This window comes from Oncorhynchus gorbuscha, linkage group LG03, assembly GCF_021184085.1.
Source record: "Oncorhynchus gorbuscha isolate QuinsamMale2020 ecotype Even-year linkage group LG03, OgorEven_v1.0, whole genome shotgun sequence".
In the NCBI taxonomy this organism is placed as follows: Eukaryota; Metazoa; Chordata; class Actinopteri; order Salmoniformes; family Salmonidae; genus Oncorhynchus; species Oncorhynchus gorbuscha.
In genome coordinates this window covers 54,799,677-54,819,809 of record NC_060175.1, presented here as the reverse complement: position 1 = coordinate 54,819,809, position 20,133 = coordinate 54,799,677, and the positions used below count along the sequence as shown (strand labels likewise).

The 20,133-nt window shown below is 44.3% G+C and overlaps 1 protein-coding gene across 2 annotated transcripts; it reads right to left on the bottom strand.

Moving 5' to 3' along the window:
* Positions 1–24: 24 nt before the first annotated feature.
* On the bottom strand, positions 25–16,714 carry LOC124031579 (importin-9-like). Of its 2 annotated transcripts, none has more exons than XM_046342997.1 (22): positions 16,285–16,714; positions 14,854–14,915; positions 14,658–14,744; positions 14,302–14,503; positions 13,907–14,202; positions 13,670–13,770; positions 12,109–12,167; positions 11,789–11,940; positions 11,571–11,669; positions 11,242–11,348; positions 10,783–10,922; positions 8,698–8,860; positions 7,941–8,167; positions 7,625–7,773; positions 4,821–4,949; positions 4,426–4,695; positions 3,915–4,081; positions 3,611–3,687; positions 3,159–3,278; positions 1,254–1,361; positions 1,066–1,130; positions 25–857 (listed from the first exon to the last, which is right to left on the bottom strand). In XM_046342997.1, the coding sequence occupies exons 1-22, from the start codon at positions 16,445–16,447 to the stop codon at positions 747–749; spliced, it is 3,054 nt and encodes a 1,017-aa protein (XP_046198953.1). In that variant the 5' UTR covers positions 16,448–16,714; the 3' UTR covers positions 25–746. The 2 variants fall into 2 exon arrangements, with proteins under 2 accessions (XP_046198953.1, XP_046198952.1); XM_046342996.1 differs by having other exon boundaries at positions 3,554–3,687; positions 16,285–16,713.
* Between the last annotated feature and the right edge of the window lie 3,419 nt (positions 16,715–20,133).

The window sequence follows — 20,133 nt, the reverse complement described above, 5'->3', positions numbered from 1 at the left end:
CCAAATAACAATGGAAACTTAAAATGCTGTCCTGTTGGTAATTTATTTAGACTTTCATTCCAACTCCAGTGGGTACAATGAAATTACATGGCTTTGAGTCACCATGGGAACAGTGCGAATCCCTCATACCCACCCAGACCCTAGTTGGGACCGGAAGACCTCAAGGTTTTCATCCCAATCAGAAGTCAATAAGGCCGCCAATGTTCATTCTGTCTTTCCGTCATCATTAAGTCTCTTTTGCCTCTTGGAAGGTTACATAATATATTTTTTTACAGACACACAAAAATAAGTGGGTTGAGTTACAAATGGGACACAGTAAAGACAGTTCATATATCATAGTTGCCCTGCCTGCTTCTCCCGTTGTAAAACATCAACCCCTCTCACATCCCAACAAGTCCAATAGGGCAGAGGAGCGAGGAGACACTAAGGAGATCACTCCACAACTGTCTCCCAGTCCTCTCTCGGAACAAACCTGGGTGTCCCTCACTTCCCTAAATCTAACCTCAACCTTCACAAATCTGCAGTATTTTCCTGGCCATCCTTTCAGTCAGAAGACTCATGGGTAAGTGCAAGTCTGTCTCTTCTCCCCCGTCCGTTCATGTTCCTCTGTTGGAGATGGAGGTAAAGCATCAACAACCACCTGGCCAATCAGAGCCTTTCCCCCACTCAGGGGTTGGTAATTGGCTGGTGAGCGAGAGGGATTGGACAAGAGAGTTATGGTAGGGAAGGGGGTGATGGGGGCAGGTTTAGATCCTGATAGACTGCAGGACTCTCCTCTCGGCATCGTTGAGGTGGCCAGAGAACATGCTGTAGCACGGAGAGTGGGCAAACTGGGTCAGGAAATCTGTCAGGTAGGCCTAAAAAAAACACAAAGCACAAGAACATTTATTTAAAAAGTGAAGTTAAGACATTAAAATACAACCCCAAAACGTCACAGACCATTGAAATCTGTTCAATCTAACTTGATCAATCTCCTCAAGGACAAATAAAAAAAAGCACAACCACATTTGCCCTAACTAGTCAGGTTTGTGAGATCTAAATTTAAAATGAGCAGATTAGCATTACCTGGAGGTCTATCTGATATATGGGGTCCTTCAAGGCATCTAGATCCTCCTCATAGTAGTTTTCATCTGGGGGGGGGGGGACAAAAAACTATGATACCTGTGAAACATGGCAGATAGAGCTACAAAACATCTGCCTGCCTAGTGCACTGATTGATTAGACATCTGGAAGAGTCTGAGGGGGAAGTTCACCATATTTGTTGGAAGCGATGAGGTCAGAGAGAAGCTGCCCGGCCAGCCCTTCATCCTCCTCCTCCTCCTCCTCTTCTTCCTCCTCCTCTTCCCACATTCCTACTGAATCTGCAGTAACAAAAAAAACACTTTGGGATCAGATACAAATGGGGCCCAATTGATTTCATAATACTAAAAAACACATACAGTTATCAGAGACCACATTTTCAACAGACAACACCAAGGTCATACGATTAAGAGACAGGAGGGTATTTCCCGGCCAAATAAAGACATGAGTCTGACACTGCTTTCAAAACTGCTTTCAACTCTAGGTAAGGGAATAAATACACTGAACAAAAATATATTTTAAAAAACACAACATGCAACAATTTCAAACATTTTACTGAGTTACAGTTCATAAGGAAATCAGTCAAATTAAATAAATGCATTAGGCCCTAATCTATGGAATTCCCATGACTGGGAATACAGATATTAATGATGGTCATAGATAGGTAGGGGCGTGGATCAGAAAACCAGTCAGTATCTGCTGTGACCACCATTTGCCTCATGCAGTGCAACACATCTCCTTCACATAGAGTTGATCAGGCTGTTGGTTGTGGCCTGTGGAATGTTGTCCCACACCTCTTCAATAGCTGTGCGAAGTTCCTGGATATTGGCGGGAACTGGAACACGCTGTTGTACACGTCGATCCAGAGTATGCTCAACATGTCTGGTGAGTATGCAGGCCGTGGAATAAGTGGGACATTTTTTTCCTTTCAGGAATTGTGTACAGATCCTTGCGCCATGGGGCCGTGCATTATCATGCTGAAACATGAGGTGATGGCGGAGGATGAATGGCATGACAATGGGCCTCAGGATCTCATCACGGTATCTCTGCATTCAAATTGCAATCGATAAAATGCAATCGTTGTTCGTAGCTTATGCCTGCCCATACAATAACCTCACTGCCACCATGAGGCACTCTGTTCCCAACGTTGACATCAGCAAACAGCTCGTCCACACGACGCCAAACGCTGTCTGTCATCTGCCCGGTACATTTGAAAACGGGATTAATCAGTGAAGTGCGCACTTCTGCAGCGTGCCAGTGGCCATCAAAGGTGAGCATTTCACCACTTAAGTCAGTTACGATCCTGGGCTGGCGTGGTTTAAACGTGGTCTGTGGTTGTGAGGCTAGTTGGACGTACTGGGGCGGCAGGGTAGCCTAGTGGTTAGAGCGCTGGGCTAGTAACCGGAAGGTTGCAAGTTCAAATCCCCGAGCTGACAAGGTACAAATCTGTCATTCTGCCCCTGAACAGGCAGTTAACCCACTGTTCCTAGGCAGTCATTGAAAATAAGAATTTGTTCTTAACTGACTTGCCTGGTTAAATAAAGGTAAAATAAATCAAATAAAAAAAACTGGCAAATTCTCCAAAACAACATTGGAGGAGTCTTAAGGTATAGAAATTAACATTCAAATCTCTGGCAGACATTCCTGCCGTCAGCATGCCAATTGCACGCTCCCTCAAAACCTGAGATCTGTGGCGTTGTGATAAAACGGCACATTTTAGAGTGACCCTTTTATTTCCCCCAGCACGAGGTGCACCTGCGTAATGATGGTGCCGTTCAATCAGCTTCTTGATGTGCCACAACAGTCAGGTGGATGGAATATCTTGGCAAATGAGAAATGCTCCCTAACAGGGATGTAAATACATTTGTGCACAACATTTGTGAGAAATACGCTTTTTGCACATATGGAACATTTCTGGGGATCTTTAATTTCAGCTCATGAAACAAGGTACCAACACTTTATATGTTGCGTTTATATTTTTGTTCAGTGTATATCATTTTAAATTTGTCTGAACTATCCCCTCAAGGCCAAAGAGAGAAATTGACATGCGCGGCTGTTACATAGCTGCAACGTGTCACCTGGACTCCAGTCTGCTGCGGCAGCTCTGATTGCGTTGGCCTCCACCACTGATGACAGCTCATTGACAATCAACTTAAAGACCTTCACTAGCAACGGAATGTTGGTCCACTTCTCTGGATCTGGAGAAAGTGAGACCGAGACCTTATAGCAACACAAAGATGTGCATACCATCAACGTGTAGACCACCAACAAAAACATTAACAATGAAGCAAATACATTCCTTATCATACACTAGGCCAGAGAATGGGGTGCTTATATGGAGCATTCATTCATATAGGCAATGTCATTTTCTTGGGCAAATGTATAGAATGTTTGTTGTCGTTGATTCTCTTATATTTGACTAAATGCTTAGATAAACAGCTGATGACAAAGAGGATATCTGTATTGGTCTTACTCCTGGAAGATTTGGAGCGTGTGCGGATGCCCTCGTCGGGGCCCAAGAGCTCCTCACCCTTTACGACGATGTCCTGGAGACGCTTGTCGTTTGTGTTGAGGCCGTGCTGCAGAAGCTTACACAGGGCTACCGTACTAAAACAGGGACAACACAGGAGAAGGGGAAACAAACGTCATAATCAAACAAAATAATGAATAGATTCTTAGCGTTTAATAGTTCAAATCCCTAGTAATAAAAAAGGTGGAAAGGAGAGTACAGAGAGGAACACACATTTGCTTCAACGGCTGGACAACAGTCATATTCTACTTTTTCATCCATCTTGGGGAGAGTGGATGCTCCAGGGCCAACCCTAAGCCCTCACCTGACTTTGCCCTCATACTGTCCATAGAAGAGGTGCTGTCGGCTCATCCACTCGGCCATGACAAACTCCAGGGCCGGTTTCCCCGTGGGGCCCGGCAGACTGCACAGGAACTCCAACAAAGGCTCCAGCTGAGAGTGGACCAGGTGGGCAAACACCATGATCAGAGACTGGGGAGAGGAGAGAGATGATCAGAGACTGGGGAGAGATGATCAGAGACTGGGGAGAGATGATCAGAGACTGGGGAGAGAAGAGAGATGATCAGAGACTGGGGAGAGGAGAGAGATGATCAGAGACTGGGGAGAGGAGTCCAATGTTAGCAGAGTCTATATGGGTGGCAAAAGAGCAATCACTGAATAACCATGATTCAAGGCGCTATACAACAGATAAAAATCAATTGAATGCTGGAAGCTTGACATTTTGACACCTCAACATCCCAGAACCCACTGAATTCCACCGATGGATTTAGAGGGGTCAGTTCCAGAGAATGACAGACGGAGAGGTTTCGTTCTACCTGCATGACACTGAGTGTCTCGGCCTGCTGCATCTTGCTGAGGATGGCTCTGAGGATCTGGTCCAGCTGCTCTCCCAGCTCGGTGCTGGCGATTAGCGTAGACACCAGGCGGCCCACGAAGGCGGCAGTGAACTCTGATGTCCTAGGGTCAAGTAGCTGGCTGACCACCTGCATCACGTACCACAGACCACTGTGGCCCTCCATGTCCCTCCATTGGCCCACCTGCTCCAGGGCCACCGACACGTACGCCCGCAGACACTCGCCACCGTTCTGAAAAGGATGGGGTTGGAGTTAATTTCCATGAATTGATATATACAGGAGAGAAATAAAATATTTTAAAAAATGTATACAAAATAGAGTTGGGATTAACATATTTGGGCCCTTAGTCTGTGTACCTGCATGGTGGTGTTGTCATCTGTGCGGAGGGTACACTGGGCCACCACAGGGAAGGCCTGGCAGACCAGCATCTCAGAGAGTGGGGGTTTGGTGTATCTGACCACTGTGGTCAAGATGTCTATGGCTGTCTGTCAGGGAGGTTGGGGTGGGGGGCGTGGGCACAGGAGACAACTGTCAAAATATGACTGACTGGGACCCTAAAAGTTGACTGTCAATAATAGGGATGTAACCATTGACGATAAATCAGACCCCAATTCAAAAGGTTTAAAGATACAAGTGTATTGGTCCATTGCCAGGCTACCCAGACTCCTTGCTCCGGCCAAACGCTACGCCATGCCACAGACATTAGTATGCTCTCTGCAATGAGTATGAATCGGAGTACCACCCCGATCAGTCACTCAATGCAAACACATTCCGGCCGGGCCGTCTGATTGGTCCAGAAACCGATGGGTTGGGCCAGAGAACGACATGCTAAATTGTGTGAGTCGTCAGGCTAAGTTGGTCCGGGGACAACAAACTGATCCAAATGTAGCATACTTCGGTCAGAAAATCATTTTTTTTAAAGTAACAAAAATCGCCGGAACACCACTATTTTTTTTAACATTCTTTCTACCTTCTGAAAATACCTTCAGTTTCGAACTACATGTAACTGTGTTGATAGTCATTGATCTACAAGTCATTTTGGATGCCAAACAACCCCAGGTAATATCAGCAGCCTAGTCACACTGCGCAATCTGTCCAGCTTCGTGCACTGATCAACGCAAGGTAGGCGGCCTGTTCCTGGTCTTACACATCTGCGCGGCACCTTCAGCAATCAAATCCTAAAATGGCTTGCACGATACCAGGAATTATTTTTTGAGTGACAACCGGTGTCATTTTCTAGGTTCTTGTAATCTATGTTGAAAATTGTGTTTTACCGGAATAAAAGTAAGCTACCTGAGACAACGCATCTGGCTATACCTGCTGAACAGGACTTACACTATATTTGACTTTAAATTGTTCAGGAGTTTTGCTTTAAAACAATCAATGTATATGGTCCTTCACTCTGCGGTCCAACTCATCCAAACCATCTCATTTGGATGACTGTGGCGGCCAGGTCATCTGATGAAGCACTCCATCACTCTCCTTCTTAGTCAAATAGCCTTTACACAGCCTGGAGGTGTGTTGGGTCATTGTCCTGTTGAAAAACAAATGAGTCCCACGAAGCGCAAACCAGATGGGATGGTGTATCGCTGCAGAATGCTGGTTAAGTGGGCCTTGAATTTGAAATAAATCACTGACAGTGTCACCAGCAAAGCACCATCACATCTATTCCTCCATTGCTTCAAGGTGGGAACCACACATGCGGAGATCATCCATTCACATACTCTGCGTCTCACAAAGACACGGCGGTTGGAAACAAAAATCTACAATTTGGACTCAGACCAAAAGGACAGATTTCCACCGGTCTAATGTCCATTGCTTGTGTTTGTTGGCCCAAGCAAGTCCCTTTCTCTTATTGGTGTCCTTTAGTAGTGGTTTCTTTGCAGCAATTTGACCATGAAGGCCTGATTCACTCAGTCTCCTCTGAACAGTTGATGTTGAGATGTGTCTGTTACTTGAACTCTGTGAAGCATTTATTTGGGCTGCAATTTCTGGAGGCTCCTAACTCTAATGAATTTATCATCTGCAGCAGAGGTAACTCCGGGTCTTCCTTTCCTTATGGCATTTCTTGCCATAATATGGACTTGGTATTTTACCAAATAGGGCTATCGTCTGTATACCACCCCTATCTTGTCAAAACACAACTGACTGGCACAAATGCATTAAGAAGGAAATAAATTCCACAAATTAACTTAACCAGTCACAATTACATTTACATTTACATTTAAGTCATTTAGCAGACGCTCTTATCCAGAGCGACTTACAAATTGGTGCATTCACCTTAATTGAAATGCATTCCAGGTAGCTAACTTATGAAGCTGGTTGAGAGAATGCCAAGAGTGTGCAAAGCTGTCGTCAAGGCAAAGGGTTGCTACTTTGAAGAATCTAAAATACATGTTGATTTATTTAACACTTATTTGGGTTACTACATTATTCCATGTCTGTTATTTCATAGTTTTGATGTCTTAGCCATTGTTCTACACTGTAGAAATAAGTTAGAACCCTTGAATGAGTAGGTGTCCAAACTTTTGACTAGTACGTACACATACACGCACCTCGTCCTAATATTTATATATTTCTTAATTCCATTCCTTCACTCAGATGTGTGTGTATTGTTTGATATTACTGCACGGTTGGAGCTAGGAACAAGCATTCCACTTCACACGCAGTAACATCCGCTAAATTGGTGTATGCCACCAATCAAATTTGATTTTGGATTGAATACAAGTTTCAAATGGAAGGCAAACAAATCATCATCGGTAGCACCATAGACTCCACTGATCAGCCAGAACAAGCTCAATAACTCAATACGTGGACACACTCCTACTGAATATGCATTCACCTGGATAGTGAGTAGGCTTATGAAATCTTAAAATTAACCCAGTTCATCAAATACAACTATTACCTTTATGTTTTGCAGTTAGATTTTCTTTTGATTTTTTAAATATTTTTTTTTACCAAAGTCAAATATATTGTTTGATTTAAAAATGGCCAAGCAGAGATGCAGCGGGCCCCATTTTATCAGTCTTTGGTATGACTTAGCCAGGGATCGAACTCCCCACCTTCCAATTTCTGAGCGGACACTCACCACAAGGTTACTGAGTTGGTCTTGACGCATAATGCTGATGTAAAAGTAAGGACTTCCACACAGTGGACTTACTGCACACAGGCCAAAGGGGATCTTGTCAGGGGGGGCCTGCATAATGCTGACCAGGGTGGGGATGAGGCGCATCTGCATGGGTCCCTGGCAAGCCTCGATTTGGGCCAGCTCCTTAAAGATATCCTGGGCCAGAGACCCCACCACTGAGTCTGGGGAGAGGACAGGAGAGTTAGATATGGTGGCACAAGTTTTCATTTGAAAGGTTGGGATAGATGTAAGCCATACGGTAATACCTCAAAAAAATAAAATAATAAATCGGTCTATCAGATTCAATTAGGAACTAAATGAGTGCCAACTGCCAAGGTTAGTTACCTACCGTTACTATACTGGAGGAAGATGGCGATGGTGAGGGGGCAGATCTTGTTCTCTGCGCTGGTGGTGAAGGCTGGGTCCACGGTGGAGACGATACACAGGGTCTCCATGACCAGGGTGAGAACCTCAGAGCTGAACTGGGCTGCCAGCTGCACCAGCCCATCCAGAACAGCAGGCAGGAACGGCTGCAGCACGTGGGTACTCTGTGACAGCTTCAGCTGGTCACAGTACCTGAGAAGAGCACACGTACGCACACATTTACCACCTGCATACACACACACTTACTGTGATGGTGTTGTTTTTGTTGTAAGGCTAGTTGGGTGACAAACTCGAGAGGCATGTATCCATCCATCTATGCCATCACTGCTTTTACTTGATCTAGCTTATTGTTATTATGACTGGAGGGAAAGATGCTCTAGCTGCTCTGTACAGCATGTGTGAACTACAGAAGTTCTTAAATTCCACTCAAAAACAAAACTGTTGGTATCCCCCCCAATTAGTCCACTGTTGATACAGTCACTGGCCACATCATCATGTCGCAAGTGACACTACTTCTCGAATGTCCAATATCTTGAAAACAATTATCTATTGTGGAATGATTTTTAAAAAAAATATTTAAATAAATAATATATATATATAATTAGCATTTTTGATCATCATATCAAATTTATTTATATAGCCCTTCGTACATCAGCTGATATCTTAAAGTGCTGTACAGAAATAATGATGGATTTTCCCTTTAAGGTGTTGATCTCACTCACCCCCAGATGGCGCGTACAGCTGAGATGCGGACCGAGGGGGGTTGGCTGTCGTGCAGGCCGCTGACGGTGGCTTGGAGGAACTGCTGGATGAGCTCAGGGGTCATGGCTGCTGTGAAGCGGCTGGCTGCCCAAAGGGCACGGCCCAGCAGGAACGGAGAGGCCGCTGAGGGGGGAACGAGTTAAGGGACAGGGGGTTATTATGTAGGTAGCTACATTTCAATTTGAGTCATTTAGCTCTTATCCAGAGCGACTTACAGTTAAGCTAGGTAGGCACATACTGTACCATGAGCCACGTTCAAAACTCAAGAGTCCACGGCTGCAATGTATGCAGGTTATAGTTTCTCCACTTCATTGATATCTTTTTTAAAATGTTTACCCCGTTTTCTTCCCAATTTCGTGGTATCCAATTGTTTAGTAGCTACTATCTTGTCTCATCGCTACCACTCCCATACGGGCTCGGGAGAGACGAAGGTCGAAAGTCATGCGTCCTCCGATACACAACCCAACCAAGCCGCACTGCTTAACACAGCGCGCATCCAACCTGGAAGCCAGCCGCACCAATATGTCGGAGGAAACACTGTGCACCTGGCAACCTTGGTTAGCGCACACTGCACCCGGCCCGCCACAGGAGTCGCTGGTGCGCGATGAGACAAGGACATACCTACCGGCCAAGCCCTCCCTAACCAGATGACGCCCCACGGACCGCCCCACGGACCTCCCGGTCGCGGCTGGTTACTACAGAGCCTGGGCGCGAACCCAGAGTCTGGTGGCACAGCTGGCGCTGCAGTACAGCCCTCCACTTCATTGATATCTTGACCACTGTCAGACAAGAACATACAGTGCCTTCCCAAAAGTACTCAGACCCCTTGACTTTTCCCACAATGTTACATTACAGCCTTGTACTAAATATTTTAAATTTTGTTTTAAATCCTCAGCCATCTACACACAGTACCCCATAATGACAAAGCAAAAACAATTTATAAAAAAAAAAATACCTTATTTAAAATTCACCTCAGGTGCATCCTCAGGTGCATCCTGTTTCCTTTGACTATCCCTGAGATATTTCTATAACTTGGAGTCCACCTGTGGTAAATTCAATTGATTGGACATGATTTGGAAAGGCACACACCTGTCTGTATAAGGTCCAACAGTTGACAGTGCATGTCAGAGCAAAAACCAAGCCATCAAGTCAAAGGAATTGTCTGTAGAGACAGGATTGTGTTGAGGCAAAGATCTGGGGAAGGGTACCAAAATATTTCTGCAGCATTTAAGGTCCACAAGAACACAGTGGCCTCAAGCATTCTTAAATGGAAGAAGTTTGGAACCACCTAAACTGAGCAAACAGGGGAGAAGGGCCTTGGTCCGGGAGTTGACCAAGAACCCGATGCTCACTCTGACAGAGCTTTAGAGTTCCTTTGTGGAGATGGGAGAACCTTCCAGAAGATCGAGGTAAAGATGAACGAAGCAAAGTATAGAACGATCCTTGGTGATAACCTGCTCCAGAGCGCTCAGGGCCTCAGACAGAGCCAAAGGTTAACCTTCCAACAGGACAACGACCCTAAACACACAATCAAGACAATGCAGGAGTGGCTTCGGGACAAGTATCTGAATGTCCTTGAGTGGCCCAGACAGAGCCTGGACTTGAACCCGATCGAACATCTCTGGAGAGACCTGAAAATAGCTGTGCAGCAACGCTCCCCATCCAACCTGACAGAGCTTGAGAAGAATTGGAGAAACTCTCCAAATACAAGTGTGCCAATCTTGTAGCGTCATACCAAAGACTCGATGATGTAATCGCTGCCAAATGTGCTTCAAAGTACTGAGTAAAGGGTCTGATTACCTATGTAAAATGTGATATTTAAGTTATTTATTTTTAAATAAATGAGCAAAAATTGATAACCTGTTTTTGCTTTGTCATTATGTGGTATTGTATGTAGATTAATGAGGGAAAAAAACATCAATTTTAGAATCAGGCTGTAACCTAACAAAATGTTGAAAAAGTAAAAGGGCCTGAATACTTTCTGAAGGCACTGTAACCAAACACTGCTGCCCAGGAGCTGAGCAAGAGATCCCAGATGGACTAACCTGCGAGGTTGAGGTCAGCCAGGATGACGTTAGCCAGGAAGCCGTGCATATCAAATTGAATCCGGCCGTTCTTCACGTTCTCTGTGATGATGTTCTTCACTGAGCCCAGAGCTAACAAACACACCTCATGGACCTTCCACCTGCAGGACGGGATAACACAGGGGTGAGGAGAGAGCAGACCTCGAGTCTGACTGCATGGTGATTGTTTAGCTATGGGGTGCATCTCAATAGTCAAGTGGTCTCCTTGTCTCCTTTCCTCAGTCTGCACAGACATTTAAAAAAAAAATACCTGGACAGATGAAAGCAAATTCCTGAAAGGCATCCATTCTGATTTCACCTAGCCTGTGTTCTCAGGTCAGTGCATAGGACAAACAGGAGACAAGAAGAGGAAGCCACTAATGACTTCTGAGAGACAACCGCTGTCTATTGTCATGCAGCCGGTGTGTGTGTGGTCCTCGCCAGTGTTCGTTGCCACTGTTCTTGGCCTGCTCCGCTTCCTGCAGGTGTCTTGTCGCTGCCGCCACGAGCGCTGCCGCACTCTCGTTCTGGAACTCTGTCGCCACAGCCTGTTGGATGAGGTGGACAGTTGAATTGAGAATTGTGACGTCTCCAAAAAGGTCACATCGACCAGAACCTACACATGGAATGGTAGCAGTCTGCGTGTGGGGGTATTATTTTATGAGGGGTTAATAAAACTTAAGAGCCACAGAAAGGAGTGCATCATATGGGGAAATGAGGTATCATTTCAGATTTGCCCAAACTATTAGTGTCCCACGTGAAGTTCTCACCAGCAGCAGGTCCTGGGCTGAGATCCTGACAGAGTAGGAGAAGGTATCGTCATCCTCGTCCTCTACAAACTGCTGGGGGTTGGCCGTCCACACATTGATCTACAGAGAAATTACTACGGATGAAGAACACATACACGACACCAAATGATGTCTTTTTGTTTTTGGACAAAAACTGATTCTCTTAAAAATGTCACACACATGGGTGAGGTTGTTTGTACCTGATCCTCAGTGATCTGCATGTAGACAATGATGTAGTAGATCAGTTCAGGCAGAGCCCTCTTCACTGTGCTCTTGAACTTGCTGTTCTCCAGCAGCGTGTGGATGAACTCAAAGACACTAAACACCAGGTTCTCAAAGCCCAGAACCTCACCTGGGAGAAAAACGCACACAAATAAATACCTCAAAATCTCAACCAAGACGACTCATATCGAGATCAGCCCGTGTCACGTAGGTTGATTTCATTTATTCGACAATTGGAGAGAAAACAAAAGTACATATACAGCCAGTAAAGATGTGAATGGGATAAGGACGTACTCACCGTCAGAGTCAATGAGGTCGTCTACCTCCTCTGTGTAGTTGACTTCTGTTCTGACATAAGTGCACACCCGGTTAAGGAAACCCCCATTCTCAGGACATCGACCATTCTCTACAGCTAGGTGGGCTCGCTAGCTCCCATTTAAACATTTTTTTTTAAAGGTAGAGTGGAGATAATATCTCATTAATGTGAACCAAAAGGGAATGAAGACAACGAGCTACAATAAGATGAAAGTAGAGGTCGACCAATTCATCGGAATGGCCGACATCAAGTTTTCATAACAATCGGAAATTTGTATTTTTGGACACAGATTTTTTATTTTTTTTACACCGTTATTTAATCTTTATTTAACTAGGCAAGTCAGTTATGAACACATTCTTATTTTCAATGACTGCCTAGGAACGGTGAGTTAACTGCCTCATTCAGGGGCAGAACGATAGATTTTCACCTTGTCAGCCCAGGGGATCCAATCTTACAGTTAACTAGTCCAAGGCAATAACAACCTGCCTCTCTCTCTCGTTGCACACCACAAGGAGACTGCCTGTTAGGCGAATGCAGTAAGCCAAGGTAAGTTGCTGGTAAAACTGTGCTAACGTATCTTATAAAAAAACAATCAATCAATCATAATCACTAGTTAACTACACATGGTTGATGATATTACTAGATATTATCTAGTGTGTCCTGCATTGCGTATAATCTGACTGAGAATACAAGTATCTAAGTATCTGACTGAGCAGTGGTAGGCAGATGCAGGTGCGAAAACATTCATTCAAACAGCACTTTCGTGCGTTTTGCCAGCAGCTCTTCGTTGTGTGTCAAGCATTGCGCTGTTTATGACTTCAAGCCTATAAACTCCCGAGATGAGGCTGGTGTAACCGATGTGAAATGGCTGGCTAGTTAGCGTGCGCTAATAGTGTTTCAAACATCACTCGCTCTGAGCCTGTGGTTGTTTCCCTTGCTCTGCATAGGTAACGCTGCTTCGAGGGTGGTCGTTGTGTTGCTGGTTCGAGCCCAGGGAGGAGCGAGGAGAGGGACGGAAGCTATACTGTTACACTGGCAATACTAAAGTGCCTATAAGAACATCCAATAGTCAAAAGTTAATGAAATACAAATGGTATAGAGGGAATTAGTCATATAATTCCTATAATAACTACAACCTAAAACTTCTTACGTGGGAATATTGAAGACTCATGTTAAAAGGAACCACCAGCTTTCATAGGTTCTCATGTTCTGAGCAAGGAACTTAAACGTTAGCACATATTGCACTTTTACTTTCTTCTCCAACACTTTGTTTTTGCATTATTTAAACCAAATTGAACATGTTTCATTATTTATTTGAGGCTAAATTGAATTTATTGATGTATTATATGAAATTAAAATAAGTGTTCATTCAGTATTGTTGTAATTGTCATTATTACAAATTAAAAATACAATTTCAAAAATCGTCCGATTAATCGTTATCGGCTTTTTTGGTCCTCCAATAATCGTTATCGGCGTTGAAAAATCATAATCGGTCGACTTCTAGATGAAAGAGCAGAGGACATAGTTGCATTGTGAAGGATATACAGCAGCGCTCTCTGTCAGGGTGTTCCAGACGATGGGCAGGATCTGCTGCATGGACAGAACCATGGGTTTGGGGAAGTTCTTCACTAGAGCAGTCACAGCCTGGGGACGAGGTAAAAAGGTGGAGAGGAGGATGGATCAGGACAACTGATAAGATTTGGCCTGCGGATCCCAAAACTACAACATCTGGCTGTATAGGTCCATGGGAGTATAAATCCTTCTGTAGTCATCTTCTCACCTTGAGGACCTCCATCTTGAGGCCGCTGTCTGAGGAGGGTCCATCAGGCATCTGCAGGGCCTGAATGAATGCCTCAGTGAACTGCTGCACTACGGGGAAGATCAGGGCCTTGGCCGCACCCTTCTCCAGCTCCTCTATTGCACAGATAAGGTAGGCACAGGTGGTGAAGATCTCCACGGCTCTGGAGCGGGTACGGATGCTGTAGATCTCCATCGTGGTGAAGATCTTGTACATCTCAGGCAGAATTACTGGGGCCACCAGAGGCATCTGAGTATCTGTCACCTCACGGGTAAACTCTGAGAAAAGGCCAGAGGGATGAAGTGAATACACGGAGCAAATAGAAACGGAGCACAAAAAGAGAGACAATTTGGAATTGGGGATGCACGTGTCCTTACCTGTGAGGACCCTCATGGCCCCGTGCACTGCGCTGACGTCGCCGCTGACCAACAAGTCCATGAGAAGGGTGAAGAGCTGAGGCCAGGCTTCGGGCCAGTCCCAGTGGGCGATGGCCGACACAGCATAGGCCACGCTGGACCGCACCTTACTGATGGCCTCCCTGAGACCCCCAGGCAAAAGCTCCCTGATGGCTGCCTTGGCCTGGAGAGAGAGAGAGGGGGAGAGTGAGAGAGGGGGTAATTTAGGCATCATTAGCTGTTTATGAAATCCTCCTCACTGTTTTGAAATAGCTAGCCATTGAAAATGATCCATTTTAACTAGGCTAGTTGAAAGAATGACATGTCACTTTGCTTACCCGGTCTGTGGTCTCTGGGGGCCTGAACTTCTCAGACAGGGAACACCAGTGGGTCTCCACATACTGCTTCAGGATGACTGAGGCCAACTGAACACATACAGTATAATGAATTAATTGAATGATAGATATAGCAGTGTGAAAGAGATGCTGAGCAGTAGTCATACACCATATAACTAAAAATGTTCTGCTAACTAACCTGACGAATGGCCAGAGCTCCCTGAGTATCCACAGTTAGCTCTGAAAGGTGGACTCCAAACTCTACAACACAAAATGAGCAACATCAACACAGTGGACAGATCATCAGGCATACAGACACTCTTGGAAGCACACCAGCCATGTCATGGGGGGGGGGGGGCATGCATGCATGGAACAAAATGTCCATAGGATTTGACTCATGACCGACTCATCGGCAATTTACATTTACATTTACATTTAAGTCATTTAGCAGACGCTCTTATCCAGAGCGACTTACAAATTCTAAGCACCTTTGAACATTTGCAACAAGCACTGGAGAACTCTTCCAAAGGGTTTTATGCTCGTTAGTCGGATTCATCCCCTCTTCCCTGCAACGACCCACCACTCTGTCCCCAGCTTTAACTGAGTGACATCAAGGACCAGGAGACAATGTTCCATACATAGAGCAGCTCCCACAGAAAGAGGCCTGCTGGGCCCATTCTTGCTGCTGTGACACTGCAGTGGATCCTGACAGACAGCCTGCACAGTCATCCTTTTTAGCCGTGTCAGAGAGGAACGCCACAGACAAAGGCACTGTACACACTGTCCCTATATTCACCCCCACCCTATGTTGGATTAATTGGCAAACTGGTTTAGAGTAGCTACTGTACTTTATTATATAGCTAAATAAGAATATGGTAGCTAGTCATTCAACACGCATAGGATAGTAGGGTAAGGGCTTGTGGAGTATTGAGATGAAACAATGTTTTTCCGGGGGGGGGGGGGATTTCAAAGCCTTGATAATAGATTCTTCCTATCACCGGTCACCCTTCTAGAATTCCAAGTGGCAAGCAGGGCTCTGAGCTCGAAATAAGATCTCACGAATGAAAATTACTAGCTAGCTATCAAGTCTTACCAGCTGCTTATAGTCAGTTCCACCTAGCTAACTATTAGTTGCACGTATTAGTTAACTTGCCATTTTAATTGGAGGCCGTTCAAATAAATTATCCCTGGTTGAATTGATCCGCCATCATGTGTGTGGATGCTAGTTACAACAACACATAGTGGAATCAAATTGCTGCTAAATTAGCTAGCAATCAAGAATGCTGGAGGCAGACACTCACTCACTCTCTCTCTCTCTCTCTCTCTCTCACACACACACACCACACACACACAGAGAGAGAGCTAACTAACTTGTTAGCCGCTAACTTAGCTAGTTGGGAATAGGCTAACTACACTAATTTGCGCCACTTGCTAGCCATTTGGAGAGAATCGAACATCTTATATTGTTTTATCAGAACAAGCCACCATGACAGTAATGTTTTGTCTGCTGTACAGTTGCTTGCATTTATCTTTCAATACAGACCCATCATATGCATGGAATTGATCGATCATGTCATTTCACTCTCTTGACATCAGCTGGTCTAGCAATACTAGAGCATGCTTAACTTACCCTCTGTCACTTCCAACACTTTTATTTGCTCCTCAGCGGCTGCTCGCACTTCTTGAACCGGGGACAGGATAGCCGTTAACGTATCAATCAGGGCTTCTTTAAGTCCTTGTTGAACCAGTCCGGCAGAGGCCGACCGAGGACCCGCCGCACTCATGCCTGCCATGTTTTCACCCGCAAAGCCTGGGCAGCCCACGACAGCCGTCGTCACTAGTTAGCACAGCCACCAAGGCAAAACCCCCGCATATTTCTACAATTTCTTACAATCAGATTTTTTTTAAACATAACCACACTGCCTTATAACTACATTAACACCCCCAAAGCCGTTTTTTTTAACGATATAGGTAATTTTGACTTTGTGATTGTGGCTGTGTCTATTAGAAACACGCTTGTCTTAATTTAAATGTAGGGTTAGGCATGATGTTAGCAATGCGGTGAGAGTGAAGGCTAGGTTTAAAATCAGGTTTTAATTAGATACATTTTAGAAAGGGGCGGTGTTTAGTCATAATTATGACATAGTGGCTGTATTAACTAGTGACGACAGGTCGAGGGACCAGTGGGCGGGACTTCGAAATAACTATTTTTTCTTCCAAGATGATGCTTGGGCTTGTGATTAGCTCCATCTTTTGGCTAGGATGTGAGACAACCAGTAAAAAGTCAATCGGGTGTCCTCTGCCTTCAAAATAATTGTTGTTCCGAGGAACTTTGGTCTTAACTTGAGAAAGTCAACGTTAGGCAAAATAGCCAGACTGAGTATAATGAAGATTGTTGTATAATGATGACCCTATAGTGACTATTGTGATTGTGCCACATGTTTAGCTTTCACTCAATTAAACCGGCTACTTTACACATCACATGGGATGAATGTAAATAGTTTTAAATCCTTCATCTACTTAATCTTAACAGAGGTGAATGTATTGTGTTGGATACCTGCCTAGTGCCTATTGGGCATTTGCTATGAGCGCTCTAATGTTTTGAAATCAGTACAGATGAAGAAAGGGTGATCAGGGAATGAAAGTCACTTTAGTTGCACTCTTGTCCTCTTGCACTCTTGTCCTCTTGTCCTCATAATACAATAAAATATCTGTTTTGTTCTTTGTTCAAGTAATTGCCAGGAGAGCAACAAGACTAGTTTCATCCTCCACACTTACGTTTTAAAGTTATAATCGTTCAGGCTACTGAAGAAGAGACCCGTTCCTAAATGTTGCATCTTTGTGCCTGTGGCAACATGCAACATAGACTGTTATCTACCATGAAGGCCATTTTGAAGGTTTGCTGATCTTGTTTGTCAAGCTGACAGTTGTCTGGACAAACAGATTATAACTGCCTCACAGCATTGATGATCATCTATACACCATCAATTCAGGACACCATAGAGCTATAGAGAGCCTTTGTCTCTGAGACTCTGTCCAAAAACAACCCCTCACCCCTCTAGTCTTGCAGTTATGAACTGAGTGGATAGACGTAAGCGACATAACCCGGAAGCTCCCCTAGACCAATCGGAAGACTAGTTGAGAATCACAGTATAATAACCTAGTTTTACACCTATCCAGTCCCTTCAGATCTGCAAACCCCAAAGAGGTTAAGGACCTGGGGTTGTTTTTGGAAGAAGCCATTCTATAGCCGACCACTGGTTATAGTCAACATCTTTATATTGTTCTTTCATTTTTCATTCACCTAACACCAGCACATATGGTAAGTGAATTTACAGCTTCGATGGGGTGAACTCATTATCTACCCCGCAAACCCTCCCATCCCATTTACTCAGACAGTGTAACACTGCTTTTACAGCTGTAATTGAAGTCTTTGTACAAAATGTACAGGAAGTACTAGACACATGGAAAAGCAACATACATTGAAAACACTCCATGTAAAAATAGAAAAAGCCAGGTGGTTTTTGGTGCTAAAATTACACTCACTTGCTGCTGCAGTGAGTTAGGCTAGGAAAACAGAGGAGACATCAAGGTAAACATACTAAATGAACGTAATAGCTGAAACCTGGTTTCCCACCACTGTCACAGTGCCACTATTTGAAAAGGGCAAGGCTATGCCTCAAGAGTGGGGCTTGGTGTATTCTCATGTCCAAATCTGGCAAAAGTTGACAAATAAATACATAAATACTGCTATGCGCTAGTAACAGACAGAGCCATGACAGAGTATAGTCATATGGCTGAAGGTGTCCCGGCCGTTGGGGTACTGTAACTTTCCTTAATACAGAGAGGGTCCTCGTGGTTGTGATCTGGTAGTAGGGCAAGGCTGCGGCCATAAAGGAGGCTCAGTTTGAAGAATGTGGAGATGACGGAAAATAGCAGCTTTCAAAAAGAAATGGGACTGAGCCTCTGCACAAAATATTTTTCTTCGTTGTTTTAAGCAAAGAGTTTGGTTTATGTAGAAACAAGCAATGTTTTGCATTTGGATATTTGCCGCTCAATAAAAAAAAAAAGAAGAGTTAAAGCTTTAAAAAATAAATACAAAGATTCCCCCTCTGACAATGTAGGCTGATGTCGGTGACAAAAAGCAAAGACAGCCTGGGGAGAGCTCACAACGGAGATACTATAGACAACATATACACGGAGTGTACAAAACATTAGGAACACCTGCTCTTTCCATGACAGACTGACCAGTTGAATCCAGGTGAAAGCTTATGATCCTTTATTGATGTGACTTGTTAAATCCACATCAATCATTGTAGATGAAGGGGAGGAGACAGGTGAAAGAGAGATTTTTAAGAACTGCAATGCCGCTGGGTTTTTCACACACAGTTTCCCATGTGTACAACCATGGGCCACCACCCAAAGGACATCCAGCCAATTTGACATAACTGTGGGAAGCATTGGAGTCAACATGGGCCAGCATCCCTGTGGAATGCCTTCAACACCTTGTAGAGTCTATGCCCCTACACATTGAGGTTGTTTTGAATGTTTGAATGTGTTCTTAATGTTTTGTACACTCAGTGTAAATAAAATATACAATCTGAAATATATTTGATATATATTAAATTGTGGTAGAGTTCAATATTTTACAACATTAGGGTGGCATGTCTGCTTATTGTTCTTCTTTAAATCCTATTTTATATAAACCAGAGGAAAGTAAAGAAAAACGAATTAATAAACGAACAAACAAACGTGGGAAAATGGAAACTAAGCAACAGACGGCAGCCTCGTCCCCCGACCCCACCCCTACCCAGGGTGCACCATCACAGGGGGCGGCTGAGGCCTGCCTAGCTGTACAGCGCAGTGAAACATACCTTACATCTTAGCTCATTTTACACGTAGTCGTGATCAAGGCACAGGGATCTTCTACAAGTTATTTTTTTCAATAAAGTTGTACAAAATAATACATTTTTCAGTCTGTACAAGAATAATAGTCCAGCAGTAAAATAAAGACAGACATACTGAAAGCTCGGAGGCTGGGAGAGAGAAGAGGTGGCGGGGGAAAAGACAGGGATGTGAAGGCGTACAGTAAGTGATGAGGGCCGGACTCTGTGTGTGTCATGTCTATCTTTTGCTTCCTCGACTTTTTCTTTCTGTTTTTCCTTTGCTGTTATTTTATCCTTATTAAATAAAACCGCTCCTATAATCCCCACATGTTGAAAATAGTTCATGTTCAAGGTGCTGCTGGACTTGGGTAGCAGCAGGAAGGTTGGGAGAAGGGAAGGGGTGATTTGGGAGGTAGGAAACAGGAGAATCAGGGTTAAATGGTGCACAAAGGCAGATCGCACACATAGTGTACACCAACACACAATATGGGGGACCAATTAACTTAAAAGTTGACTTGTGTTTTTACAGGAATATATATATACACACACACACGTATGTATGTGTATACATATGTGTGTGTGTATATACATGT

Bases quoted from the DNA above. Each gene is read 5' to 3' on its own strand.
- LOC124031579 (XM_046342996.1), bottom strand. From the start codon at position 16,447: ATGGCAGGCATGAGTGCGGCGGGTCCTCGGTCGGCCTCTGCCGGACTG. The intron at 7,774-7,940 runs GTAGGTAACTAA...TCCTCTCCCCAG, and splicing joins CTTCCTCCAGTATAGTAACG to ACTCAGTGGTGGGGTCTCTG. The intron at 1,362-3,158 runs GTGACACGTTGC...TTGTTACTGCAG, and splicing joins CGCAGCAGACTGGAGTCCAG to ATTCAGTAGGAATGTGGGAA.